Raw genomic sequence first — 27,356 nt, 5'->3', positions numbered from 1 at the left:
ATGTGCATAGGCGTTAAAGCTGTCTGGGTTGTCTCGGTCACATTTTCCAGTTCCTGTCTCTCTGTCTCTGACATAATAAATAAGCAGCCACACACTTGTTCAGCAGTTGAACAGGTTTATTATTTTAATCAAAGTTAAAAAAAAAAAAAATACAGGAGTTTACAGAGGATACAGGGTATGGTCAACAGTGCAATGCAGTGCAGTGAAATAAATATATTCTGAGCTATACAGCAAGGGAATCTGCAATAAGTTGCTCTGAAATGAAAGGACCCGACTCTAGAGAAGCATGAACTTCCAGTCTATTAACAAAAACTTCAAAATCCCTCATATGTTTTAATGACAAGGCTTGTGCAGATTTCGACTTCAATTTAAAATAAAGTAAAACGTGTCAGTTGTTTGTTTTTTTTACAAAAATATTTTGCATATACAAAAAATTTAATTCTGGATAAACATATTTCTTTGCAGTTTTATAAACAGGTTTTTTACAGTGTCAGTGAGCCATGACAAACAACATGTTTCTGTTCCATTTGCAGTCCAATTAATCTCTCTTTCTCATCCGACCAAAGCTCGAGTCAATAGGTCAGAAAAACTTAAGTCACATGTCTAGTTTGAGAAGCCATAGTAACACTCATGACACCAGTTTGTACAGGTTTAGTGCAGATAAATACAGTAGAAGATTATGTAGAGGGCCTTAACCCTTCTTACTGCCTCATATTGAGGTTTTTCTTAGTTCTTGTGGGTCTTTGCTATGGCAGCCTGCATAACCTCAATGGCATTGTTGCAAGGCTGCAGGGGATCATACTCTGCAAAAATATGGCAAACATTCTCCATACCAGCCTCGACACCTTTTGTCACGAAACCAAACATCCTGTTGGGATAAAAAATATCATAGCTGAGGTCAGATTTCATTCTTAAAGGACTGATAAAGAATGTCTTTATATTTATGTATAAATCAATTCCAGGTAAACCTGACGAAGAGGATTAATAAGGGAAACCCAGAGGAGAAATATACTGTCATTAAAATCTAATGACAATATGATATCTTAACAAATTAAGTAAAAAATTACCTTGCACCAAAACTGGAACCTCTCATCCACCTGTAGAGCAAATAAGACAACGTTTAAAATGTGGTATACTTTCATAGTCTTTGAAAGCTTTGGAGGAAAATGCCAATGGGGACTATTTTTAAATGCTGCTCTATAACTTTACTTAATAGTTGTGAGGCTTCTGCACCCTTCAGGTCCAGGGTCATAACATTTATTTATGTGATATACCTTCTTTTTGAAATTTTCTTAACTTAAAAATAACATTCAAAAAAAAGGAAAAGAAGAAATGAAATGCTGTCATTTGCATCTGCTATGAAGTTAAGTTCATGATCCACATTAAAGGGATATTTCATCCATTTGCGTGAAGCTTTGTATCATTAGAAACATGGTAGTAGTGTTGAATGGTCATGAATCCAACCCTCATTTTGCCCAGAGACGAGAAAAATATGTTTTTCTTTGACTGGAAGTTTTCTTCACGTGATGCAATATGATGAATGTTTTTGCATCACATGAAGAAAACTTTTAAGCAAAGAAAAACACTACTACCATGTTTCTAATGATAGACAGCTTCATGTAAATGGGTGAAGTATCCCTTTAACTACGGCTGGGAATTAGTCCTTTTGATTATAACGTGTGTTGCTGAATACTCACAATCGATTGTCTGGATCTGCACCACTGTAGCTAAGCAATTGAACAGGGTAATGGCGTCTGAAGAAAAGCCTATGAAAAGGGGAATCAGTCTTAAAAAAATGTTGCATGACAATAAAAAAAACCACTGTCATTTTGTTATGTACTGTAAGTAAAATCAAAGTTTTTGTGTGACAGGATGTGTGTTTCCTTACTTCCTGTTGATATCTGTCAGTGTTACACCCTTTAGAGACACCTTCAGATTCACAATGGTGGGTGTGAAGGAGCCTGAGGCCTTCTCAAGTGTGGATGACACCGCCCTCTGCACCGCACAGGGGCCAGTCAGGGTCTCAGTGGGAACAGCATTCAGGTAGACACAATTGAAAGCTATGAAGGAAAGAAATTAAAAAACAAATAAATAAAAATCATGATATTTTTGAATGAACTAGATATCAGTTAGTAAACAATAACAAACACACGTCTAAGCTTTGCTTTCACCAGCCATTAATATATACATTTCTTGTATAATATATTGTTTATCACAAGCCGGAACCTCCTTTTTAATTTATCTAATTATTATTATATTATTATTATTTAAGTGATATCATTGTGTCTAATATGAGCTCTTTTTAAAGACGTTTCCATCATAAGAAAGGACAATCTATTGGTAATAAAATTTGACATACATAGGCCTACTTTAATTAGGCTGTATGTGGATAAAGAAGTATACAGGGCATGCTGTAGTGAGGCATGTCACAGTTATCATAGTTATTATTCACTCATGGCCTTCTTGTGTTTCCTCTGCCATTCAAAGTAAAAGGTTTGTCTCAAAAAAAAAAAATACGCAGGTGGTGTCAACTTGGCCTGAGGCTAACAACCTGGAGCAAGAGCAGGTACAATACAATTCACACATGTCCTTTGAGAAGTTACTTGAATTAGTTTTCTTTAAATGTGTCGCTGTTTCGTCGAGCACTTTATTAAAAATATCAGAAAGTCGTAAAGACTTGGCCTACAGCTAGCATTTCTAAAGCCAACTAATTAGCTAGCTAACCTCAGTTAAGCTACAGTAGATAAATCTCTTTTTTCTACAGTCATTAACAAGCTAGTGTTACAGTTTCCTTAAAACATTTTAGAAAATAAGGTGAAAGAAATGTTAAACAAATTTAAATGTATTGAATTAATGTAGATTATTTTTTTGTCTTTGTTATGATCTTTAATCACTTCGTAAACGGACATTAATGTGTGACCCTTGTGAACCCCAAACAGCATAACTTGAAGGTAAGTGGTCGGGAAAATAATAATTCAATAAGCACTACATGATAATATAAAGGGTTTATGGCATTTACTGTTTTTTATGTCCCACCTGCTTTATTCCTGTTCTCTGATTCTGGTTTGTCATTTCTCTGTTCTGCTGCACTCAGATCTGTGGAGGAAAAACAATCAATCAGCTCTCATTGTTATGTTTGTTTTTTTTCGTCTTACAAACAATGACAAGTCAAACAAACAAAAAAGCAAAGTAATTTGAAAAAAAAGAAAAGAAAAGTCACATAAAACTTACCTTGCTGGTGAAGCACTAATTTGCATGGTAAGGCATAAGCAGAAACGGTGTGCTGGTAAACTAGGGCGGACAGACTTCCTACAAGGACAACACAAACATAAAATCGTTTTCATAAGTTTAAGTCAAATTGAGATGCTCTGGAATAAAATTCCTTTGCAACATTTTATATCTTATTCCCAGAGACTTTGGCTATCTTAAGTATAGATTAAAGGCCACCTATACTCAATATCAGTAACTTTTAGTCTGGATATTTTAGGCATGTTACCCTGACCTTTTGAACAAATCAAAATCATCAAGTGAGCTTCGTACATCTTTCATAAAGTCACTTTTACCATGTGGAGACTTTGAAAGCCACCATAGCTTCAGGAAAATATTATGTGAACGCTGATCTGTCATTACATGTGTCTGACTCCTAACAACCTCAAGTATGTGAAAGGAAAGAATGATAGAGGTTTCTTTTTTTGAGAAAACACACCCTCAGGACTCATGCCTTTGCATGATGCAAGAGGTCCACCCACACCTGAAGAGTCCAGACAGAGCTGACTCAGTCCTGGTGTGTCAGACAATATCTAAAGGTGGTTATAATTTGAATAGTGTTCTTGTTGTTTTACCTACCAAAGTATGGTTCCTGAGAAGAGCCTTTGATGCGTACTCCCTTCGCTGATGATTCAATAAGGAAGTGTCTGATAACTTCTGAGCTGTTCTCTCCTGTGTCATAGAGCAAACAAATGTTAGTATAAACATACATTCAGTCAGAGGAGTTAATGTACAACTTCTGATAGAGATAAAGATCAACGATAAAGAGGCACAACACTTATTATTGACCCATGTATTAATTACTTAGTTTATTTTTTTAATATTATTGTTTAGATGTGGTGCCCTCAGGCTACAAGGCCCAGTCAGAGTTACATTACTCCTCCTTTTTTTTTTTTTTTTTAGATACAGTTTGTCAACAGTCATCTCAGATCGACTCCCTTTCCTTTCATATTGTATTCACATGAACTTTTTCTAAACAAAAAATGTCGAGGAAAAATTGTGAAAGTGTCAAAAGTGAAATGATTTTTACAGCAAATATAACTTCAGGATACAATATGGTGCTGCCAGATTCCCTAAACACATCTGTTCATATGGCATAATGAAAGATATTAGTTGAGTGTTAATTGTCACAATATTTGATTAAAAAATCATCAAAATCATAATTCTATCAAGTCTGTCAAACTCAACTTTAGTTTGTGTTAAAGCAAATTATTCCTGAAATAAATGTTTCCATCACACCACTGAGGATATTTTCTTTCTATTAGTATCCTTTAGGGATCATTTTGAAATATTGTAACTGAGAATTTAATAACCCAGACTGCATATTCCTGTCAAACTAATTTAAATCTGCAAATGAATCAAGCTGCAAAATTGTTTAGTATTTTTCCCTCTTTGACTGCTTACTCTGCTGGTTTTCTTTGTGTGAACAGAGTGAATACTGCAGACGGGAAAAAACCCCATCTCTGTGTCCAGCCTCGTCACCGATAGCTGGATGTCATCAGACTTGTTCATTCACATCAGCATCGTTTGGTAAGTGATTCTGTGTGCCTTCCAGTTTAAGACACACAAACCAATGACGACAGAAGCCCTGTGCTGCGATTTGTTTACACGTTTTGTCTGCTGTGGGCTTCAGTAGCTTTCCTTTTCTTTCTTCCACAAAACACTGCTATAACTGATACTAATTCATGTTTCAAATGGCGGTATTAGGTCAGGCATTGTACGAAGCACAACATGTTTACCTGGGTATGCGCCTGCAGTGAAGTTGGCAGATGTTTGGTCAACCTTCATGGCCAGGCCAAAGCTGCCTCTGTGGGAAGTGCTGTCTCTCACCACAAATGTTCCAGGTTCCTTGTCCTTTAACAAGTCTTCAGCTGAAAGAATTAAACATCAAAGAAAAAGGTCATCGACATGTCTGCTTTTGATGCCTATCACAAACCGTCCAAACTTCAACGCTCCTATTGTGTTGTATACCCATTAGAGATTCACTGATCCACTTTTTTTCAGTTTCAATACAGTTTGTTCCAATACTGATTCTGATATTTTTACATCAAAACTAACAGTGTTATTGTTGTTGGTGGTAGTATGTGTAATACTTCATAAAGCTGTAGTAAACGCAGCATTGCCTCGCATTGTGCTGGCTTCCCATACAAACAGGAAGCAGCAACATCTGTCAGGTTTTAAATCTTTTATAAAAAGGAAAGCACAACACTGTGCCACAACGCCTCTCTTGATCTTCAACTGAATATCAGCCAATCATGTCGGTATCTGCCTGTGTTGTTACATCAATAGAGATTTGGATCTCAGGTAAGGCTACGCACATATCAGACCCTTAAGATCAAGCCCTATCAAAAATCCTCAACTATGTAGAGCTAGTGAACGTTTGTTGTGATGTCATGTAATGGTTTGTGGACTTTTGTCTTGAAGATTTCAGATCATCATTTTGGCTGCTGCCATGTTGTTGTTTGTTTTTTACAGAAAATGACCATATTTGGATGATGAGAAAATAGAAAAGCCTCTATCCTGCCATGACCTGTAGCAAACTCCATAAATATGGCGTTAAAAAAAATGGAGGAAAGTAATTGTGGTTCATCGCCTTACACTCAGAATGTAACCAGTGACATCTCCTATGTATAGTATGAATGCATGTTTACCAAGAGACCACATTGACCTCTTATTTAGAGTTTATGATTTGTACTTCCCAGAAGTCAACATAGAAATGGTCTTAATAGCCTGAGGAAAGCTTTTATTTTGTGTTAAATGAGTAATCTTGAGAGTGATGTTTCCTCACCTTCTGCTCTGCTGGTATGTGGACGGAACCAAAACTTTGAAGTGTCCATGACAAACTTCATTGAAGGCTGGCTGCCATTGAAACGTGCTTGGAAACCTAAACAACCCCAGAAAATATGACAATGTGGTCAAATTCAAACTGGAGATCAGTAACTGCCTACAAAATAGCACATTATGACACATGCAACTCACTGTGGGGAGTACTGGGCTTTGAGTGCGACCACGCTCTCTGTATTGAGTCTGTTTCTGCTCCCACACACTGGACGTGCTGGTCTGGCTGCGGTGTGCCGTTGATCAGCAGTACAGGAATATCTGTCAGAGAGCCCGACAGTGAGGCAGGACTGCTCTGTGCGCCTCGCTGCTCATACAGATGTCCTCGCCTTATCAGTGGAGGCTTCTCTGGACTGTGCATGTCATCAGTTGTCCTCGTTCTGGATCCTTCACTGAAGGAGCCGGATGTACAAGTTAGGATGGACTCTGGAGAGTCGGCGTCTTCACTGGCCAGGGACAGGTTGCTAAACAGGGAGAAGGGATTGATGAATGGAAAGGTTAGACAACTACAGATAGGGAGTTTGAAATACTGGGACAAATATCAAAGTGGCGGTTAAAAGACCACAAGGCAAATGATGTACCGTTTATTAGAACTGGTGTGAATATATATAGACCATTGCTACAAGGACTGTGCACCCATTGTAAATTCTGTCTCGTCCAGGCTGTCATGTGGCTGTGATGCTTTACTACATGTGCTGGAGATTATGCTAACAGGGTAACCTTAGGAGTCAAACCCTGCTCTACTTGACAAACTATGTGACCACATCATTTCTTAATCAACGTTTAAAAAGCGTTTAATGTAGCTGTAAAACACAGCCTCACATATTCTAAAACGAACCCTAAACTTTTCCTGTTTTACTTAGTATTAGTTCACCTGAACTTACACTTTGAAGAAAATGAGATCCCGCCCCTCTTGATTTGTAACACTGTTAAGTTGACTACATTGAGAGCAAGAAGAAACCAAGCTGTTTCTTAAAATAAAGTGAAAGTTTGAGGTGGTTAATTCTGACATAAAGCTTTCACGAAACAACGAGTTGTCATGGACGGTTTGGCCTGCCTTTGATTGTATTACAGTATCCAAGAAAGAGCTGCTTTTACCAGATCAAATATTTAGTCCGACTGACCATGTTTTTATCAGGACTTTTACCTGCCAAGGATGTAACTGGTGTCTGAGCATGTAGACATGGAGAGGAGCGAAACAGTACTGTTTCTGTTGGAGTGTGACAAACGCAGGCATCCGTTATCCGACTTTGATGAGGGATTTCGTCTGGGTACACTTCCACCTGGCAGAGGAGGCAGGGTCGACGTCGGAGATCTGGAGAAGACCAGGGTGCCTTGAGGACTGCAGCTCACACTGCTGCGTGTTGGGATGGATATACTGGGTGACACGCATTGGATCGTGGTGGGCAAGGAGCAGGGATGACGCCCTCTAGGCACCAAAATGCAATTGGAGACGTCTTCATCTGAGCAGGAACCATCTGAGGATCAATCGGAAAGTTTGAGTTAAAACACTGCCATTAGGTTATTATTTTAGAGGATGTCTAACCATGTGGAAAAACACTGCATGTTTCATAACTTTCCCAGGATTCATTCTTTAGTTTTCTCTTCAAAAGAAGCACTTGACGAGTAAAGACATTGATATTGCTCATGCAGGTACCTGCTTGTATAGCTCAAGCCACTTCTTCCAAACCAAATGCTTTGAATTTTCATTTCAGCTGTTGCGAGGATACAAAAACACTCGGAGGAGTCCAAACTTGTTCCTGTGCACTTGATGATCTGTTTGCCTCACTGTGGTGATGGGAACTGAGGGAGTTTTTGGCTTGTGAGAGAGCCAGACAATGGCTGCTTCTGCAACTCATGTTACATAATAATGACTAACGCATAAAGAGAAATAGTGATGTCTGACTGTGACTTTATCCAGAAATACTGTGGTTTGCAATCAAAGGAGATTGTACCAATGACCACTGCATATAAGTTCTGTCTTTAACTGTCTTCACCTCTGTGAACGTTTCTTTTACACTTGCTTGCCATTGCAAATCTAAACACCCGTAAACACACATGCAAACATCTTTCAAGACATTTGTGGAACAGGAAATCCATGTATATGCTTTGTTTACTTTTGAGTGCACTTTCTGAGTGCTCTGAGTGAAGAAACCACCATACCACCCTGATGTGTGACTGCTTGGTGTGGCTCTTTGTGTCTGTAACTTAACATGTGCAGCAGGGTGTGGTGCTAGTCTGGGCAGTAATCCCAGAACAGCCAAAGTTGTGCAATTATCCCAAGGTTAAAAAACTCAAAGGGAGGGTAAATTTCCAAATCCCCAGGCTATATGTACTATTTGTTTCACGGGGGTGACTGTGGTTTAAATGTACTCCAAGTTACCCTTTAAGTTGAAAGAGAGAAAATAAAGGAAAGAAATGTCGAATATATTATAGCTTCAGGGTCGTACTGTACCTGTGGGGGGGCTGTTGCATGAGGGACTTTTGTTAACCTCAATGGGTTCAAATGTTGGATCTAGATCCAGCATGAGCTGGTTTAGATTATCCATGGAAATGTCGAGGTCATCATGGTTGCCACTGGGTTCCATGAGACTGGGATGTTGATGGAGGGTCTCCTTGGCCGGGTCCAGCCGGATTGTTTGACCCACTCTTAGAACATGATTGGGTATAATGTGCGTCATGCCTTTAGCTGCAGGCATCATGTTATATCAGCTCACTGTTTTCTGGAACAACTAAAAGACAGACACAATGGAGAGAGATCAGTTACACTGTCCTTTATGGAACGACAGCTGTGCCTTCTCCTCTTGCAAAACGGAGGCAGGATAACCTTTATGTTCGAGCCCCCTGTAGGAGCTAATGAAACAATGTTCTCAAGGTTTTCATCGTTGATTAGTGATAGAAGAAACAACTCACTAACCTGTGCGGTGCATTAACATTTACAACTTTTAAATGTGGAAATAAATCTTTAATTGTCCTCTTAATAGTTAATGCTGCGCTCCACTTGAACTGGGAAGTGGGAAATTACGATTTCCCAGTTGGAAGTGTCAACTGGAAGCCCCCCCCCCCCCAAGTCGTATTTACAAGTCGGAAAGCGGCTACGTGCATCAACCGTACGTTAAAGCTTTAACTATGGTGTTTATTAGCCGCTTGCTGCTCCTTTTCTTTGTGGTCAAATCAATCACACCGATCGTGCAAGTTCTCTCTGTGCACATATTGTTAATGTGCACGTACTATCAACTATCATGTAGTGTGTTGTTATCGTTTTGGTATTAGCTAACAAAACAAAGGTAGACTACTCCTGGAAGTGTCCATGTTGCTTTTCCGACTTGCAACTGAAACACGCTCAACTCGGGTGTGACGCCTTTCCCAGCTCTGACTCCTCAGTTCTGAGGTAAATGGGACACAGCATAAAGACCTGAGATCAGGTCCTAGTTCAAAACTGACATACACTTAAAAGAAGCAGGAAGACGCTCAAAATCACATTAAATAGAAGTGTGTTAGTCAGCGATAGCCTTTAGGACGTGCACAAACACACTCAATGTAAAGAACCACGGGCTGAGTCAACGCCTTGCATCAAATGCTGATATCAGCATGAATAAGTACGGGTGTGTCAAAAGTGGGATGATCAGCTCATACTGTTTCTCTATTTTCTGAACTTCAGACGAGGTGCGGCGCTTTATGAGTCAACCAGGTGGTTACCATGACTACAGGAGTGTTTTCCTATCACAACAACTAAAACATTTTGGATGAATGTAGCAGTCAGCAAAGTACTCACAGATAAAATCCGCTTGTTCCAGGAAAAAAATAACGGACAAATGAGAACTTATTTTACTTTTGAGAAACAGACTAGAATCACATCGCTTTGATTTAAAGGACAGGATTTCTGAATGGGCTGTCGTACAACCTTGAGGTATTCATTTGTTTTTCATCCTAGAAATCAGAGCACACATGGACCATCAATAGCTTTGTATGTTCCTGCCAAAACCTGTTTCCATATTAATGTTAGAACAAATTAATGACGAACAGGTAGAGAAGTACAGTGAAAACACATTTGGACTAGAATGACTTCTGTTTTGTTTTTTTTACTACAAGTGATAGCTTGTGATATATCATAAATCAGAGAAAAGTTCTCTTACCGTATTTTCCTCTGGTCTGGATTTTTACCGGTGCAATGTTCATTAACTCTCCGACTCCACACTGTTTGACTTGGACATTTAGTGTGTTGCTTGCTTTTATTAATGAAATCCCAACCCTTTTCCCTGTAAGCCTATCAGCTGCGAGGATCTCTAATCCCTGTGGCTCCCACTGATTATGCAATCTTAGCAGCCACAAGTTTGTGGCTGTAGGGAAGATTTTTCTCAGTAATGACTTGAGATGACGACAGAGCTACTGTATGACTTACACTGCTGACACTAAAGCATATTTAAAGAGGTGTGTGGTGTTATTTTCATTACATTATTTGAAATGTTTTGTTTGCATTCAAGCAATAAGCTTTATAGTATCTTTTACCGGTGACAAAGTGCTCCAAAGAAAAATTCAAAAGAAACCAAATTTAATTAAAAAGGACAAACATAAAACACCAGATGAAATATACAAGTGGAAACAATAAGTTTAAATGGTTCTAAGCTACTTAATGCTGGTTAAACAGGTGGGTCACTTAGGCCAGACGATATGACCTCAAATCAACATCACAATTAATTGAACATTTGATCTAGATTAGGATTAATGAACAATATTTTTTTTTTTTTGCCTTCATAGTTCACAGACATGCTCTCTACTGTGAATATGCTCAGCTATTAAAGCTGTCATATTGTTTCTAATGAAAGAGTGCATATCTGACAAACTATGCTGCGGTTATTTATTGAATATGTCGAACTGAAATCAAAGCACTGCTTGAAATAAAAACAACACATTTTAGTTTTAAAGTAGAAACTTCTCTGTAGAAACAGTAGAATAAATAACTTGCATTTCTTGCAGTGTTTACATTGGAATTCTTTTTGTTCTGTGTCGTCTTCCTTAAAGACAAAATGTGTCCAAACGACAGACATTGTTTCCATGTTTTGCGCATTGGACGTCTTGTAATGTGAAAACAATGAAAATAATCGACATGCGCAACATGACACCAGTTGGAGGGTTCTTCCATTCATTTTCAATTAATTTCACAGCCCTGGGGTCACTCATGGGGAGAGTATTTGAAAACTAAGGAGCAAACTGGACCCATTTTTTTATTGTTTCTTTATTCCGACACAGTCAGGGCTTCCGTTTACAAATAAAAACATATATGACCTAATGTCCTTGTGACATATTTATTACCCCCTTGATATGTGAAGGATATGGCAATGAGACTCTTGCCTACAGCTGGTCCAATCAGTATGTGTGTTGGTGGTATTGTGTTACCTTGGTATTTCATTGGCTTAGCTTTTGTTGTCCCTCTTGTTTGTACCTCACTGCAAACCAAAAAGGATTCCTTTTTGTGCAGCATATTACGGCTGGTACAATCAAGACATCTGAAATCGAGCTAAAGTTAAGAATTTAATCATTAATTTTTCGCAATTATGTAACAATACAAAAAAACGTAAATAAAAACAATAAGGAACTGGTTGGTCCTGCTATTTGTTGTATTGCAGATTTCTTTTTTAACCAAAATGATAGCTTGATAGGCAAAAGTTAATCTTAACTGACAAGAATAAAAGACAATAAAAACAAAGCAGCACATAATTCACATGCATCTATCTTTGCTACGTATATACAAAAAGATTATTTTTTAGACATTTTTCATAATGGTCAACATGTCCATGCATTCGTAGGCTTCTTGAAAGAGCTTTAAGGGGAAAATGTGGTGGTGGTTTCAGTGTCTGTGGCCCCTGAGCTCCTCCTCCTGCCGAGGGTATACTTGAAGAACCTCTCCTGGCTCATACAGCCAAAGTCCTTCAACAGCTTCAGTAGGTCATGACGAAACTTCACACCAATAAAGGCGTAGACGAAAGGGTTCAGGCAGCACCTAAGGAAGGCCACACACTGAGTGACATCAATGGCGTAGAGAAGACGGTTATCATAGCCACAGTCATCAGTTCCTCCTTTTGCTGTTACAACTGTGCTCCAAAATAAGACCAGGTTGTAAGGCAGTTGGCAAAGCAGGAAGACGGCTACCACAGCGAGAATCACCTTGATCGCCTTGTTCCTTTCAAAGTTACGAGCCTGGCAAAGGGTCTGGACAATGCGGCTGTAACAGAAGCTCATGACCAGGAGTGGAAGGGCAAAAGCCAAAACAATCTGGCATGTCTGGAGGCTTACACGGAGATTGTCAGTATTACTAGAGTAAGGAGTGCAGGTGTTGTTGTTGATGGTGGTAAAGGTCATTTCTGGTATGGAGAAAATCAGTGCCATCACCCATATGACTGCTGATGACACCTTGCTGAGAAACATTGCTCTGGAGCGATGGCGATGAGCTGAGACTGCCTTTGCGATGGCAAAGTAGCGGTCCACACTGATGAAAGAGAGAAGAAACATGCTGCTGTAGAAGCTGACCTTGTAGATGGTGTGCATGGCTTTGCAAACCACGAGGCCCAGAACCCATTTTGCCATGTTGTTGGCTGCCCAGAAGGGGAGCGACAGAGCAAAGAAAAGGTCGGCAAATGACAGGTTAAGCAGGTACACATCGGTCATGGTCTTGAGACGCTTAAAATAGAGGAAGGTGAGGATGATGAGCAGGTTGCCAACCAGCCCTAAGAAACAGATGATGGAGTAGAAGGTGGACATGAACCAGCGGCGGAACTCGCGGTTTAAATCCTTTTTGCACAGCTGAGGAAAGACATCGTAATCCACAGTGCCGTTGTAGTTGTAATAATGGTCGAACATGATGGCTGTATTACTTTCTTCCTGAGATGAGCAAGACTGCAAAGACAGACATAATCATCACATTTTTTGAGAACAGTGTAAATTAAGGTCACAGTATCCACCAGTACCTAGTAGCTTATTAGCATGCTAATCAGTAGCAAACTGTTTAACTGGCTTATTAGTCATTTTTAAGGGCCTCTTAGTTCCTCATTCTACTTGACCATAGTCTATAGCTAATAGGCCACTAACTAAGAATGTAACCTCCTAATTACAGCTTATTGACATTACATGAATTATGATCTTAATGCGTGTTACTTGGTATGGCCCTTAAAATAAAGAGTAGGATGAGTAACCAGATCTGTCCCAATGACTTTATCTTTGCTAGGGGAGCCTTGGCAAACCCATGGTGCAGCGTTTCAAAATCAAGAGTCAAGTCAAGACTAAAGCCAGTAGCTATTTCATGTGCTGAACCTTAAAGAGCTACCTGCCCCCCTTTACATTTTACCTTTGATAGATCTTTTCAGACCCTACTTAGCGGAAATTGTACATTTTAGGGGAAAGGTTGTGGTTATGCACCTGCTGCATTCAGCTCGAAGTGAACACATGTTGGTGCATATACTGTAATCCCTGATATGTTCTGATATAAAAAGACGTGTTCCACTTTTGTGTTTGTCTCACCTTAAAACCTATCAGCAATATCAGCGCAGCAGGAAGAAGCTTTGGGAGATCTGGGAAAAAAAGCAGTCAATTTTTTGAATACCAAGCACTTTTATAGTTTTACCATCTTCTTCCACCAATCATGCACCATAACTGAACCATCAGCTAAGTGAAAAGTCGTTCGTCTTTAACAAGGCAATAGTAAGAGACAGAAGGTGGGCCAGTTAATGGTCATGTTTACCATGTGTTTCATAACTACCTCCAGAAATCAGTCTTGAAAAAAATGGATATTTTGGTTGAATCAATTTCACAGTAGAACTGTCCCACAGATCATAACTTACAAGCCAATAATCAGAACAGCTACAAATCTTCTTTTACTTGACTATAGCGTAATAGTATGGCTTGTAAAAATAAAATGTTCATCCATAAACCAGGATATTTTTAATATTGCATCAACACCACTTTAGCATGTACCTGTGTAGTTAAACATTGTTGACTTTGTTTATAGTTTAACACATGTTTGGATGGAGGTTACAAATAGCTGTAGAATCAGAGTGGCACATTGATCACAGGGTCATCAGCATACAAATCAGATTTTGCCATTGTTGATTGAAGTGGTAACTCGAGAGTGATGGAACGATAAGCTCAAGGGGAACTTTGATCTCACAGGGACTAGACAGATTTACAAAACAAGAGTCAAAACTGATGCAGCATGTAGCCAAAGTATCCTTAATGTTGCTCCAAGTAAAGCTTCCACTCCGGATGGTACACTATCCAACAAATACGTCTTTTCATCTGACACCACCTGACTACAGCTTTTTAAAATAATTATAAACTCCATTACCTCCCTTGATTAACTTAAGTAGAAAATGTCCATTTCCATGCCCAATGAGGAAATTCTACAAACATTCTCTTGCCTACAGCTGAGGGATCTAGTACAGTTATTGTATCCCTAAAACTCCTCCAGAGCCAAAGTTTAAATTTCTGTGTATTTATTTGATGGAGGTGGTTGAGTTTTGCACAGTTTCAATAAAGGACATGAACTTTTATGTTGCATACACAGTTTGTAGCTATTGCAAATTCCTGCAGGCCCTTCTTTGTCTAAAAAACACTGTGTGGTTCAGACTTATAGATTTATATAATAGTCATTACACTGCAGACTCATTATGCAGACTACGAAATAAGACGTACAACATCACAAACCATGTCTGTGGTTCAATCGGCGCTCTCAGAAAGGAACAATAGCTAAAACGAACCTAGCATGAAGACCACTTTTAGGCGCACACGTTTAGCGTCTTGCACAGGTCACATCTAAATAAACACAATAACTCTCAATGATCTATTTGACACCAGTTAAAAAAAAATCCCGGGTTTATCCTTGAAAATAAATATTTTCGTCTTCTTTTCATGCGTCCATTCATTACAGCAAGATGACATTCTTGTAGTTACTCTGAGACGGTACTCACCACTGAGAGAAGTCATGTTGACTGAGAGTACTACAGTATGCTGTAGGTAAAGCCACTAAACACAGATGAGTTCAGTGTTTGTGGGATGCTGGTTTCCCCTCATTTGAAAAAACAAAAAACACCTGAAACTTTCTTTTTTTTTTCAAAAGCCCTCAAGTGTCATGTGAGCTTGCTGAAGCAAACAGGGACTGTAACAAAACGCCATGTGCGCCATTTGAAGTCACCGTACACAACTTGCTTTTTACTTTAACTAGCAAAAGCAGCATAACTCTTTAACTAAGCAATGGTACGAAAGTACAAATATCAATACGTAGTACCAAAAGTAAAAGCAAAATCCTGTGTTATATTAAAGGATATAATTGGTGCATACATATAGTATTATTTTAATATTGCTGCTGCCTTTACGAGCTACTGTCTGACTTTAAAGTACAGCAGGTTAAACTGTGAAACAGTTAGAATATGATTTAATGTCTTTCTTACAAGTTAACCACATGGGTGGACATTCACATGCCAGAGGAAACTAAGTCATAACTTATTCATTTTTAGCATTTGGTCAGATATTTATTTTAAATTTCAAAATGAAAGTGCATCAGTAGTGCAAGCTCGAGTTCAATGAAGGTCGTTTTTGTATCCTGGAGAGTTGTTGCACTGGACAGCAGCAGGAGCTCTTGCAAAACTACCCTGATATCCACTTTCTGTCAAGATGTGCACTTCAGCACACCTGTATCTCTTTGTGGTTGTGGTTTCTTGCTTTCACTTGATGCAGTGCTAACCACATGCTGCAAACCTGGCATGCTGCAATGTAGGGGAAACCTTTAACAATTAAATGAAGCACTACCAAATCTGATCATAATAGCATGTCTCGAGTGGCTGACACTAAAAGCTGAAATTTCCTTTTTGGTCTAAGCCAGTTAGTTATATATTCAGGAAGCAACAATTCTTCGTATTGAAGCGCACACAAGCCCTCAGGATGGTAAGTTCTGCAATGAAAACAGGAAATCAAATTAATTCCATTTCAGTTTACCCACTTCCCTGTGCAAAGGACATGCAACGAGTGAGCTTACTGTATGCAGCAACAAAGACACAAAGTGCGTTCATTTTTATATTGAATGCACCAGAGGTGCTTACAAGTAAACTTATTTTGTCACAGTAAAACTTATATTTAAAAAGTTAATGTACCCAAGGAAAACCAACTGATTACATTTTCAGGGTAGAAAAGTTTATTGGTATAAATATGAAAAAGGAAATACCTTTTAAGACTTCATGTTTATGTTATTCAAGCTCTTTTCTTTTTTTTTTAAGACATCAAACTCCATGTTTAAGCAAACCTCGTTACACCGTGTACACAATTACGGTACATTTAAAAGTTTTCAGCTGAAAAATTGCAATATCGATCATAACACATAAATGTTCTTAGCATACTGCTTTTGATTTGATTGACAGCTAGCAAACTTCAGAACACTGGAAGTCGAGTATTGTACAGCATTGATGATCACCAATGATATACCAATGGATGGACTGGGGCTTTGCCCCAGGACAACCAATACACAAGTATCATTAAAATACTACAAATAAATAAAACAAAAACAAAAAAAACAAAAAAACTAGAAGCACAAACTCCTGAGACAATACTGTCACTGTAATACTGATACAGAGTAAACAAAGAAACTCCTCCTGTTTCACTCTTCACAAGTATGCATTTAAAAAAATCACAACATGCAAACGTAGCAATAAGTCTAACAATGACACTTCAATACAAAAGACAACGTTAAATATAACACTGAACAATGTTTTTGATATGTGACAGCTTTTTTTTTTTCATTAACTGTGAAGTCTGATCAACTGTACAGCTGATCTAGGATCTGCCAGATGGAGGGGAGATGTGCATCAATGTGTGCTGAAAAGGACTGCTATGGGTTGGTCTAAATGGGAATGAGGCCTGTGGAGAAAATACTGTATAGTCCTTTCTATTAGCACATGTAGCAGCGGTTGATTTTAGAGAGAAATGAAACTAGCTCAGGCGGCTTCAAGTGCTTTACATATACTGTACGTCTATTCTTATTCTGGGCATATCTGTGTGTATTCAGACTTTGACACTCAGCCCCTCTGAACCCCGCTCATATGCTTTGACATACTGAGATGATACTGTGCAATAAATGTAATCAGAGGATCAGATCAGCCTGACAGCTGCCACTCAGGTGTCAGACTCAGTGGGCTGCTCTTGCTTTGCTGGGCCCCTCTGATGGCTCACTCGTCTGAGCATCCTCCGTCTGAGCAGAGGTGGTCTCTGAGCCTGTGTTACTGTCGCTGGTGCCCTCCTCCATAGCTCCCTCCAGGACACTCTCCTTGTCCTCCGACGCCCCCTCCTCACTACCTGGATGAGCCTCAAGGTCTTCCGAGGCCTTTGCCTTTTCTGTCATAAAAAAACACGATGTTGAAAAATCATAAATCCCTAGTGCAGAGCCAGTTGGTGCTAAGGCTCTTTGATTTACACACCTGCAAAAAATTGCATTAATTGACAATAACAAAGGAATCAAGTGACATTGAAGATGTATTTTATAAAATCTTTTTTACCTAACATTATAAATTATGATTCTCATAGTCTTAAAGCTTAAGCTTTACACAAAAGTATGACATTCTGAGGATTGATTTCATTGGACAAAGGGAACAATCAGAAGCATGTGTTGCTCACCTTGTGTATCTGGGGTGTTGGATTCTTGTTCCTCGCCTTCCTTGTTGTTACTTTCGCTGAGAGGATTTTGCTGGGACTTGTTGCCATGTGTTGCACAAATGTGTTTTTCTTCCTCTGCAAGCACACAGGTGGAGGCCTCTCTCGCTCCTCGCTCTCCTGGATCCTTGTCTCGCTCTGTCACCCGTTTGCGGGCTGCCTCTTCTGCTGCAGCGATCTCTGCAGAAATCTTCTCCATGTCCACTTCCACCTTCATACAGCAAAGCTTCAAACACAGTAAATGAGGGTTAGAACTGGTGAAAACAACTGACACACTTTATTCATTTTCTTGATTACAAACATTAGTGATGAACACATATATTCCTGTCTGCCACAGAGCAATACGTTGCTAAAAACATCTGAAGAATGTAACTCAATGAGCGCTTGGTCCTCTTCTTAACATCAACATTACCTCAGCTCATGTTCAGTCAGACACTGAATACAACAAGAGACTGTTAATGGCTCAATGGCACCACCTGTTGTGAAGTGTGGACACTGCATCGAGCCGAGCAGTGCTGCGTCTCGTTTCAAAACAACAGTTATTATGGGGGCTACAAATTGTAAACGATGACAGATATATGATTGCAGGCACATGTGGATGGAGTTAGCAGCAGCTGGTGGCTGTAAGGCAGACATAGACTGGCACACAACCAGAGCTGCACACTGTTAGGTTAAACATGCAAAATGAAGCTTGCGTGCGAGTAAGTGATGACCGAGCCCCATGAAAAAGATGCCGTACCCTTTTGAGCTCATTTGTAAACGATTCTGTGGCTTCTATGAATTTTCTTTTCTTGTCCTGGTGGCGGTCTTCAATCTGAAGCAACTCAGCCTCCAACTTTCTCTGTAACACAAGACATACAGGCACCACAGTTATGACATTATAAAGCCATAAAAACAAAGCCATTTGTTTGCATAATGCAACCATTGTGTCAAGTATATAAGACTTCACCCCACCTGGTGCACCATCAAAGACTGGACCTGGCGTTTTAGGACCTGCATGCGAGCAGTGGTAACAACTGACCGCACGTCAGGTACCACGCTCTCGCTGAGGATCTCGCTGATCAGGCGGTGGTTGCGTTGGAAACGAGATGCAGCCGAGTGCTTTATAGAAAAGCCGTCGTCATAATCTGAAGACAAACAAAACAAAACATCTACCGGTAATTGTTTCATGAAATATATTTTTTGTGAAAGTGCCGATATTTAACAGTGACCACCAGTGACCAAAATACTAAAGAACAGAATGATGCAAGTATCAAGACAGTAATAATGAGGGAGAATATTTCTCAATATTTATGAAGTGTTAGAGTTAGTCATGGGCCATTGACATTTGCATAAAGGATAATGGAGCAGGGAGGACAAATCCGAATACAGTTCATTTGTTTTGAAGAGAATCATCATGCCGAGTCCTTTTTTTACAAGCTGTGTGGAGACAAAGAGTTATGTCCAGAAGAATCCAAAAATCCAGGACTACATCTTTTACAGTGATTGCAGCTCGGGTTTGGCTGGAATTCGAGAACCATCATTTGTCTCATAAAGGAAAACCGTCGATTACCATCTGCTTCAACTTTTCAACACACGTGTAAATAACAGCATTGAAACAGTTATGGCGTGATGGTTTGTCGAGGAATATCCTGTCAGAAAAGTAAACTGATATTTGATTACACAGCTTTGCACTGATTGCAATTAAACTAGTTATTTCACCAGGCAATTTAAAACAGATTTAATGACATAATAAAGTATTTTTCACATCCACTCATGCTGTATAGAAATATTATACATTTAATAAAGCTTCTTTAAAAATATTCTTCTAAATTCTTTATAATTATAAGCCAATCGGTCCCCCTTCTGTATTTCCATTTGATATCACTGTTTAATTCTTTCAAACACTTGTGGCACTTTTCTTTTTTTTTTTTAAACAAAACTTTGCTAAAGATCTATAGGACACGAGTTCAAGGTGGATAACACATAAACACCCGTGTGTGTGTGTAACTTGAAACTTTCCAGAGAGCAGCTGACTTTGATCTGCCATGTTGAAAGTTTCAAACGTCTCGTGTAGGTGGTCTGACACCACAACAGGAAACTGTAAAGAAAGATACTACATTCTGATGCTCAAGTGTGATAACATTCATTTTCACATGCTCACATATCAGCAGTGTTGGGACTAACACGTTACTGTTAACGCCACTACTATTTGCCGCAACGAGTTATCGAGTCACTTTTCAAATGTAATCACACTGTTACAATGACTGACATGTAACAGCACTCATCGATACTTTACGTAAAAAATTAACAACACAAGATTTAAGTTTATTTACCGGTACATCGATTTGGTGGGCGAGGTTACGCTAACGTCAGCACAGTAGCCTCGTGGCAGAAAGACTGTTGCTCGCAGTACGCATGTACTCACACACGCACACACACAAACACACACACACACACACACACACAGTGAGCTTTCTGTTTTGGAAACATCATCACTCTGCTCGAGTTAAACGACACGAATATAGCAGTGAGTCGTCCACTGTCCAGGAAATAAAACTCATGTCACACATCTGATGAAGCAGTGAGCTAAACGACACGCTTGAAGTAGTTACCACCGAGCAGCCACTTCGCCCCAAACAGACAAGACTTAACATTCAATCACAGCCAGCTCTACGACCTGTTAGCCAGTTGGTCTGTTGCCTTCAGATAATTAGTCAAATACCTGCAGAACATATTAAAAATGTTTCATGGAAATGTGAAAGTTTTTTCCTCCACAGCAACACTCAATCATGTCCACGTTAATATAAATATAATATAAACTATATTAAGTATATAAAGTATGGGCCAAAGCTAAAGTTGCTTCACTAAGTCTCTAGTTACTTATAAAGCAGTGACTCTGTGAGTAACTTAGTTACTTTTTGAAGGGAGTAACTAACTAGTTAATAATAATACTAATTTTTAGTAACTTGCCCATCACTACATGTATGTAAAATTCAGTGTCACTTTATCATTGTGATTTCAACCTTTCCTTGAAGCGTTAAACTATCCCTCTGCATAACTAACACCAGGCCTGTTTGTTGTTTCAGGCTTTATGTCGACATGTTCTGTAATATTTTCCTGACGGCAGAACATCTATGGAAAAACTTGCCGTGTTCAAGTCATTTCAATAACCATCAGGTTCCTCATGATAGGTGCCGTGCTTTGCATTTGACTTTTGGCTGCTCCCAGGTACTTCATCTGTATGAGCTGTTCTGATGCTGTTAAAAACACAAACTACTTTATGGCAGCAGCTCAGAGGAGGACCTCTTGAAGACAGTTTTTTGTTTTTTTTATTACCACAGACTCTGAATATGCAGCCGCCCGTAGAGCTAAATCTTTTAATCACTGACGTACGTGCGGTCTGTTTACAACATAACCTACCGGGATAACAGCTCTGACATTTTAATGGACTGGGGTGTTTCTAAATAGGAATTGGTTTTATCTGTAGTTTTCCTGTACATCATTATCTTCCACTGCAACCCAGCCAGACCCCAGACAAGCATCATTTCCTTGAGGTGGGTGTAACTCAAACGTCTTCTCTTCGTTTTGTCTAACTTGTATGAATGCGTCATTCTCAGAGACAAAAGAGAAAGAATGTAAATTTTGCAATTATGTCCAAACCAACGCCAAGAAAACCTTGAAAATGTAAACAGTTTAGCAAAAGAAAAGACACTTTTAATTTCCATTGTGCAACTTAAAAGCAAAATTGACTTTTCAAAGATGGCTTTACCAAACATGTGGATGGTTAGAGCAGTGGAGGAGGAGGAAAAAGATAACAGTCTCTGGGTGTGCAGACTGGCAACTCTGTGTGGTCGTGCTGCAGTAATTACAGCTCTAAACCTTGGGAGAAAAAGCATTTAGTTGAGTAGCCTTACCATCTGGATCCTCAGCTGGCTGAATGCTCATGTAAGGCTCGCCCTTGTCCAGTCTGGACTGCCTCTGACGGCTCTCCTCCTCCAGAGCTGCCTCGGCTCTGCTCTTTGCATTGACATAGGCCAGGTAGGCTGGCGAGTTGTGATAGGCCTTCATGCTCTCATTATACTCAATCTACAGTGGAAAGGACAACAGCAATGACCAGGCAACAGAGAGGGCAAGCAGTCACGACAGGTGGACCCTTGTTTCAAGTAACCATGACAGCATAAGACAGAGATGTGTTAGAAAGTAAGGAATATCTACTGATCACGCATTAGAACAACCCCTTGTAAAACAACCAACCTTCTCTGCTTCGTAGTCATTCAAATAATCCTGTTTCTCCTCATCAGTGAGGTCCCTCCACATGCCACCGATTATCTTCCCAATTTCCCAAAGCTTCAGATCAGGATTGGAGGCTTTTACTTGATCCCAAACCTGGTGATGAGAACCAGACATGGGTGTGGGGTTGGGTTGGGTTGGAGGGGCTATAAGTGGTTATCTCTTAGCAGAGAGGTCACAAACCAGAGGAGGCCGTGTGCTTTAAGCTCCATCTCCAAGTTGATAAATCCCACTATGCAGTCCTATCTAAGTCCTGGCTTCGTGAACCTGCACACTTACCTCACTAACAACTATACACATGTGTACTAATATTTCATCAAATCAATTCTGAGCTGATTGAATATTATAAAGTTACATACTGTGTACTTACCTTACGACTGTATCTCATGTATGGCATCAGTGGCTTATCGGGTGGTTTGGGTGGCTTTGGGATATTTATTCCAGAGGAATTCTGGTACAAAAAGGGGAAGAGAAACGTTGAGGCATGGTCATTGACTATGTTTACACGCACACCATATTCCTTTTAAGGTCCATATTCTGATTAATGCAATATTCAGAAAAAGGTCTTTACATGTTCCGCAGAATGTGGAGCTACTGAAATATTCCCATTCCCCTTGAAGAAGCATATTTAAAAGCATATATTCCAACTACCGCGTTCAGATGACGATATTCAGGTTATGCCAGGGGTTTTATTCTGGTTTTTTAATAATTGGTAAAACGAGCTTCATAGGGTTATGACAACTGAAATACGGTGTTTACACGACTCCTACGCCATCAGAATATTGTCATTATTCAGATTAATACAGGAAAATGGTGTGCATATAAACTTAAGTTAGTGTTGTGTGATCATGCACACTTTTAAATCTCACTGAAGTAGTAGAGTTTGAAAAACTGTACAGTCAATGGTTGTACAAATTCACACAAATCATCGAGACAAATCTTAACAGAATATGCTTGAAAGTCCTCGCTTATCACCTTAACTTTCTAAATGTAATTAATGTCAATTTAAGGACACAGGAAAGTCAGCAACCCCACAGAGAACAATGAAATATGGCTGACTGTGGGAAAAATGTTTTAAAAAAAATGTCACTTAAGCCGAGATTTGCTCATGATGCCATTATCAGAGTCAGCCAACCACAGCTTGCATGCAGGGACTGAATTACTACTCAGCAGCCAGAGACATTGAGCAGTGAGTCTGGGATGCCATGGCAACACTGATGGCATGGGTTATTTAATATGGCTGTCAGAAATGCAGACTTTTGGAGGCATGTGGTATTGACTTCACAGATGGACTCTTAGCCACTCGTGAGTTCTGCTTCTCATGCTGACTATTTTACAACATGTACTCTTTGAACCGTGGAAATGCAAATGTGTATATATTCATATTTGCTACAACGGTTGATCTTGTAAAAGCTCCAAATGTCGTTGATGCTCACAGACGCTTGTGCACGTTCTATCTATTCACAAGGACAGCTTCATTTTCAGCGTGAACATGGAGAGTTCTCCAGAATGTGTAACTCATGTTTTATCACAATAAGACTTTATATGGATTTTTTTTCTCCCCTATTTGTTTGATATTAGTGATTTTCTGTTGTTTCATTGATGTGTACTATATCCAATATTGTTACCATGTCAATTTTTTTTCATAGACGAGATTAAATACTGGAGCGCTTACTCTTTCTCTGCTGCTGGTCATTAACTACCTAGTGCTTTGATGGAAACAATGACACAGATTTAACATTTGAATCTGAAGTAATGGCTTGTTTTAAAGATGGTTAGATTGATCAATGATTAGATGATTTGGCCTGCATAAAGTTCTAGGTTTCATAATATTTTTTTCTTGATTTTCCTACCGTTACCCGACTGTTGCTGCTTTGGCTTCCTCCCAGTCTGTAGTTGTTGTAGGCCAAGTGGCTGTATGGGTTGTAACCCACAAACCCGGCAGTGTTGGGCATTTGCTGATGAAACAAATGAGACAGAAATATGAATGAGAAATGACATCAAAGAAGAGGAGGGAAAAAAGAAGAGAAAGTCAAAACACACACGTAAGGACCAATGAAAGGAGCTTGGAAAATGCAAAATAAAGAAACTTGCATTCATGCTTGGGCTTTATGGACATCATCTTTGCAGGAGGAGAGGTGGATTTTTTAAAAAGCTGATTTTACAAAATAACAGGTTTTAAGCACAACATGTAAGGCAATATGTTTTTATTAAGAACAACTTCAACTTAATTTAGGATATGCAGATAACATTTAATGTCAAGTATAGTTGTGAATACTTACAGTTGTAGGGGCCGGGGGAGGAGGAGGAGCATAAGATGGTCTCTCTGTTTAGAAAGAAAAAAAGTTCAACACAAACAGCAGACTTTAAGAAATTCAACAAGCCAATCATGACTTTTCTGCATTGACGATCAATAAAGAATACGTTTTGTTTTATGTGCAATAAAAATGAAATCCTCTAAAAATCGTTTAGTCAACAGACGTGGATACTGCAGTGTTAAATCCATATGAGCTGGCCTGTATGAATAAAAAGTGCAGCTGTGTTAAAATATGTAAAGATATTCTGACCCACAAAGAGCTAAAACACTCCCCGTTTCTTACTTGACATCTTGGCGACGAAGCTACAAGTCCACCCGAGTCATTGGATCTGCAATAAATAAAGAGTTCGAATTAGTATACATGTGATAATCATTAATTGTGTTGTTAACAGATAACACTAACAAAGGACTGCCGACGATGACTGAGAAGACGACAGGGCTGGCTAACACTGGCTAGCATCAACGTTAGCTTGAAGCTAGCTAAGAGACGAGACAGGTTAGGTGTATAACTCGTTAACATGTTTGACAAAGACTTTACGTGCGGTCGCTTTTAGAAGGCGTTCTTTGTTAAACGTGAAAATAGGTGAGATTATATTCGTAAATGGCGAGCAGCTCACATGTTAACATAATGTAGCTCGATGGTTAACTGTGCTAGGTAAGCTAGCAGACGTCAAACAAACGCAGGACTTGAGTTCACAGGTGTTGATTTTAATTCATGTATTTAATGACAGTGAATATTCGTGAATAAATATACGTGGCTAGTTCGCTTGTTACGGTAATGTTGATTGTAAAAACGATGTGAAATAGGCCTTGTTGGTTCTCGGGCTCAGCGACCCAGTTAAAAAGACAAATGACAAATATGAGCAGGCAGCTTAAAATTACATCTGCACACCTACAGATATACCAAACCTCACAGATTTACATGGTGACAAGCAAGTACGTGCTAATGAGTTGTCTATAAAACTCACCATAAACACCACGGAGTGTAGGTTTTGTCTTTGACAGGGAAGCTCAGAGAAACAGTCCCTTACAATAAACCAATGAAATGGGGTCCACTCATAAGATTCCTGCAGAATCTTCCAGAATTACACCCCCACCCTCTCCTCATTACAGCTGTTCCCTATTGTTGATGCTGCAGGTTTGGCTTATTCACATCACTGAAGACACATCTGTCTCCTCATTCAGAGGACAAGAGAAGGTACAATGTCACAGCTCAGTTAGTCTGGGGCTCCACGCTTTACAAACAGACGTTTAATGTTTCTTGAAGCTCACATGAATCATTATAAGACTTGTCAGAAACAGTGCAGCTTTTTACTCCTGAGATGTACAAGCTGACTTAAGTTATTACTGTTACTGCAAATATGTAAAGCCTATATATGCCAGTGCAGGTGCTCTCGTTTACACTGTCATAAGTTATACAAGTTATGTATAATGCTGAAAACATTTTTGAATAACTTATGTCACCATACCATAAGTTGCATTATGCACACTTTACAGGCTACTAAGCTTTAGGAAAAATCAAGGTTGCCCTATTCACTGCTCCCTTGTTGTGAGAACTGAAATACTTTGCATTCTTGTTCACATTGTCTGAGAGCCGCCCAGGTCAATAGTTGTAATAGTGTGTTCCCTAAAAATAACAATCCAAAGCCTGTAGGATTTAGCCTATATCTCTGTCCATTCAACCTGAATAGTACTTGTTTAGGATTTGTTAATTGATTGTGTTCATTGTGACCCCGTGTCTTTCTGTTTATACTGCACACTTGAGGGATTATTTGATTTCTGCTTGACCTGCACCCTGTATAATATGCAAGCAGACACTGTTGTGGTCTCATCCGCAGGTGTGGCTGTTGTGGTGTTATCTTTTTTCATCACTAAGCAATGGCTAGAAAGATGTATGGACAGGAAGGGGGGCCTGGCAGATTCCACAAGAGACATAGGCAGGACCTTGTTTAGCCTTGGATGCCTGTGATGGAGTACATCTGGAGGTAGTGTGAAGGTCACATGCCTCCTGTAAGCTACTGTGCTGGCTCAACATGGACACTCACGCAGGGCCTCCCAGGCACAGCTGCGGGACAGTGGACGCCCAGAGGCAGAGCAGAGCCTGTGATCGTTTGAACCACTCACAGGGAAACCTGTAAAGCTGTTCTGGTAAATCTGATTCGGACCCAGTTCTTAAGCCTTTAGAGCTCTCCAAAATAGACTCAGGCAGTGGAACTAAGCAGACTTGAAAGTTTACTCTGGAGGTGGACCGTAGGTATTTTTAGAAGCTGCTGTTGCCAGATTATTATGAGGTATCATCCCAGAGGTATTCCCTGGAAAAATGCCTCGAGTATTATCATTATATACCTGGGGTTTTTTCCACAATAGACTCAGCATAGATGTTATTCAAGTTCTGTGTAAAAAAAATGGCACATGAAGATGTGTATATGAATACAATAGTTTAATTATCAGTAAACGTTTTCTCTCTACTTCACACACCTCCCATGGCACTCTCTTTTCCTTCTAGCTATTCCACAAGTCATTTGAAGTCTTAAAGAGCTTCTTTAGTATATTTTAGTGCCTTTTTAACATGATTAATGCATTGTGATTTATCAGTATCTTGTCATTTCTCATCACTCCTGATATTGTATGATAATGTTAAGAAGACAACAGCCTGTCTTTCAGTGTATTGGTTGACTTTTAAACTGAAGCTCTTAATTTCATTTGTAGGACATCCATTGTAGTACAATCATTAGAAGTGCAATGCATTAAGAAATATTCCCTTAGTTTACCTCTATACAAGGGCCACGTGAACAAACCACTCGACGCCCCACGATGTCCCATTCTTCTGCAAAACATTTAAAGACGCACACATGAAAGGAATTTCTTCAAACTTAGATCAAATGTTCTCGAGGATGAACCGATAGAACAATTAGTAGATTATTTTTCTGGTCTTCTTGCTGTTGTGAAAATAAAGGACTAACAGTTCTTTAAT

General features: G+C 39.4%; 4 protein-coding genes across 13 annotated transcripts in view; 1 reads left to right on the top strand and 3 right to left on the bottom strand.

The window, feature by feature from the left end:
- Positions 1-95: 95 nt before the first annotated feature.
- Positions 96-10,594, bottom strand: LOC306820100 (tensin-4-like). The gene is made up of 13 exons (XM_079337780.1): positions 10,242-10,594; positions 8,561-8,837; positions 7,253-7,583; positions 6,247-6,569; positions 6,056-6,151; positions 5,007-5,138; positions 3,847-3,939; positions 3,232-3,309; positions 3,037-3,096; positions 1,889-2,060; positions 1,698-1,766; positions 1,068-1,097; positions 96-868 (listed from the first exon to the last, which is right to left on the bottom strand). The coding sequence occupies exons 2-13, from the start codon at positions 8,805-8,807 to the stop codon at positions 727-729; spliced, it is 1,773 nt and encodes a 590-aa protein (XP_079193906.1). The 5' UTR covers positions 8,808-8,837; positions 10,242-10,594; the 3' UTR covers positions 96-726.
- Positions 1,953-27,356, top strand: part of LOC306820101 (zinc finger protein Aiolos-like) — a 55,564-nt gene continuing 30,160 nt past the window's right edge. For 3 of the 6 annotated variants that reach the window (XM_079337782.1, XM_079337783.1, XM_079337781.1), the window contains exons 1-2: positions 2,503-2,566; positions 4,698-4,797. The gene's annotated coding sequence lies outside the window, so the exon portion shown is untranslated. Of the gene's footprint in view, positions 2,044-2,502; positions 2,567-2,899; positions 2,952-3,707; positions 3,807-4,697; positions 4,798-27,356 lie in introns of those variants that run through there. The other 3 variants (XM_079337784.1, XM_079337785.1, XM_079337786.1) reach the window with 3 other exon arrangements.
- Positions 11,532-15,116, bottom strand: ccr7 (chemokine (C-C motif) receptor 7). Its single transcript, XM_079338457.1, has 3 exons — positions 15,066-15,116; positions 13,621-13,670; positions 11,532-12,999 (listed from the first exon to the last, which is right to left on the bottom strand). The coding sequence occupies exons 1-3, from the start codon at positions 15,079-15,081 to the stop codon at positions 11,929-11,931; spliced, it is 1,137 nt and encodes a 378-aa protein (XP_079194583.1). The 5' UTR covers positions 15,082-15,116; the 3' UTR covers positions 11,532-11,928.
- LOC306820105 (SWI/SNF-related matrix-associated actin-dependent regulator of chromatin subfamily E member 1-like) lies at positions 16,263-25,650 on the bottom strand. Of its 5 annotated transcripts, none has more exons than XM_079337792.1 (11): positions 25,351-25,644; positions 24,666-24,711; positions 24,348-24,391; positions 23,919-24,023; positions 22,436-22,516; positions 22,030-22,161; positions 21,690-21,861; positions 18,748-18,920; positions 18,533-18,634; positions 17,758-18,019; positions 16,263-17,478 (listed from the first exon to the last, which is right to left on the bottom strand). In XM_079337792.1, exons 2-11 carry the CDS (start codon positions 24,670-24,672, stop codon positions 17,273-17,275), a joined length of 1,284 nt encoding a protein of 427 aa, XP_079193918.1. In that variant the 5' UTR covers positions 24,673-24,711; positions 25,351-25,644; the 3' UTR covers positions 16,263-17,272. The 5 variants fall into 5 exon arrangements, with proteins under 5 accessions (XP_079193918.1, XP_079193921.1, XP_079193920.1 ...); XM_079337795.1 differs by lacking the exon at positions 25,351-25,644 and adding an exon at positions 25,137-25,307; XM_079337794.1 differs by lacking the exon at positions 25,351-25,644 and adding an exon at positions 25,000-25,085.

This window comes from Symphodus melops (genome assembly GCF_947650265.1).
Source record: "Symphodus melops genome assembly, chromosome: 2".
Taxonomy (NCBI): Eukaryota; Metazoa; Chordata; class Actinopteri; order Labriformes; family Labridae; genus Symphodus; species Symphodus melops.
Note: the sequence above shows the minus strand (reverse complement) of the source record. Positions and strands in the feature narration are given on the sequence as shown.

Excerpts from the sequence above, each read along its gene's own strand:
- LOC306820100 (XM_079337780.1), bottom strand. The coding sequence starts at position 8,807 with ATGATGCCTGCAGCTAAAGGCATGACGCACATTATACCCAATCATGTT. Across the intron at positions 5,139-6,055 it reads ACATACCAGCAGAGCAGAAG|CTGAAGACTTGTTAAAGGAC; the intron begins GTGAGGAAACAT and ends TAATTCTTTCAG. Across the intron at positions 2,061-3,036 it reads AGAGAACAGGAATAAAGCAG|CTTTCAATTGTGTCTACCTG; the intron begins GTGGGACATAAA and ends TTTCCTTCATAG.
- ccr7 (XM_079338457.1), bottom strand. Across the intron at positions 13,000-13,620 it reads TATTGCTGATAGGTTTTAAG|TCTTGCTCATCTCAGGAAGA; the intron begins GTGAGACAAACA and ends CTGTCTTTGCAG.
- LOC306820105 (XM_079337792.1), bottom strand. Across the intron at positions 22,517-23,918 it reads GCAGCAACAGTCGGGTAACG|AATTCCTCTGGAATAAATAT; the intron begins GTAGGAAAATCA and ends TTTTTGTACCAG. Across the intron at positions 18,635-18,747 it reads AGTCTTTGATGGTGCACCAG|AGAAAGTTGGAGGCTGAGTT; the intron begins GTGGGGTGAAGT and ends CTTGTGTTACAG.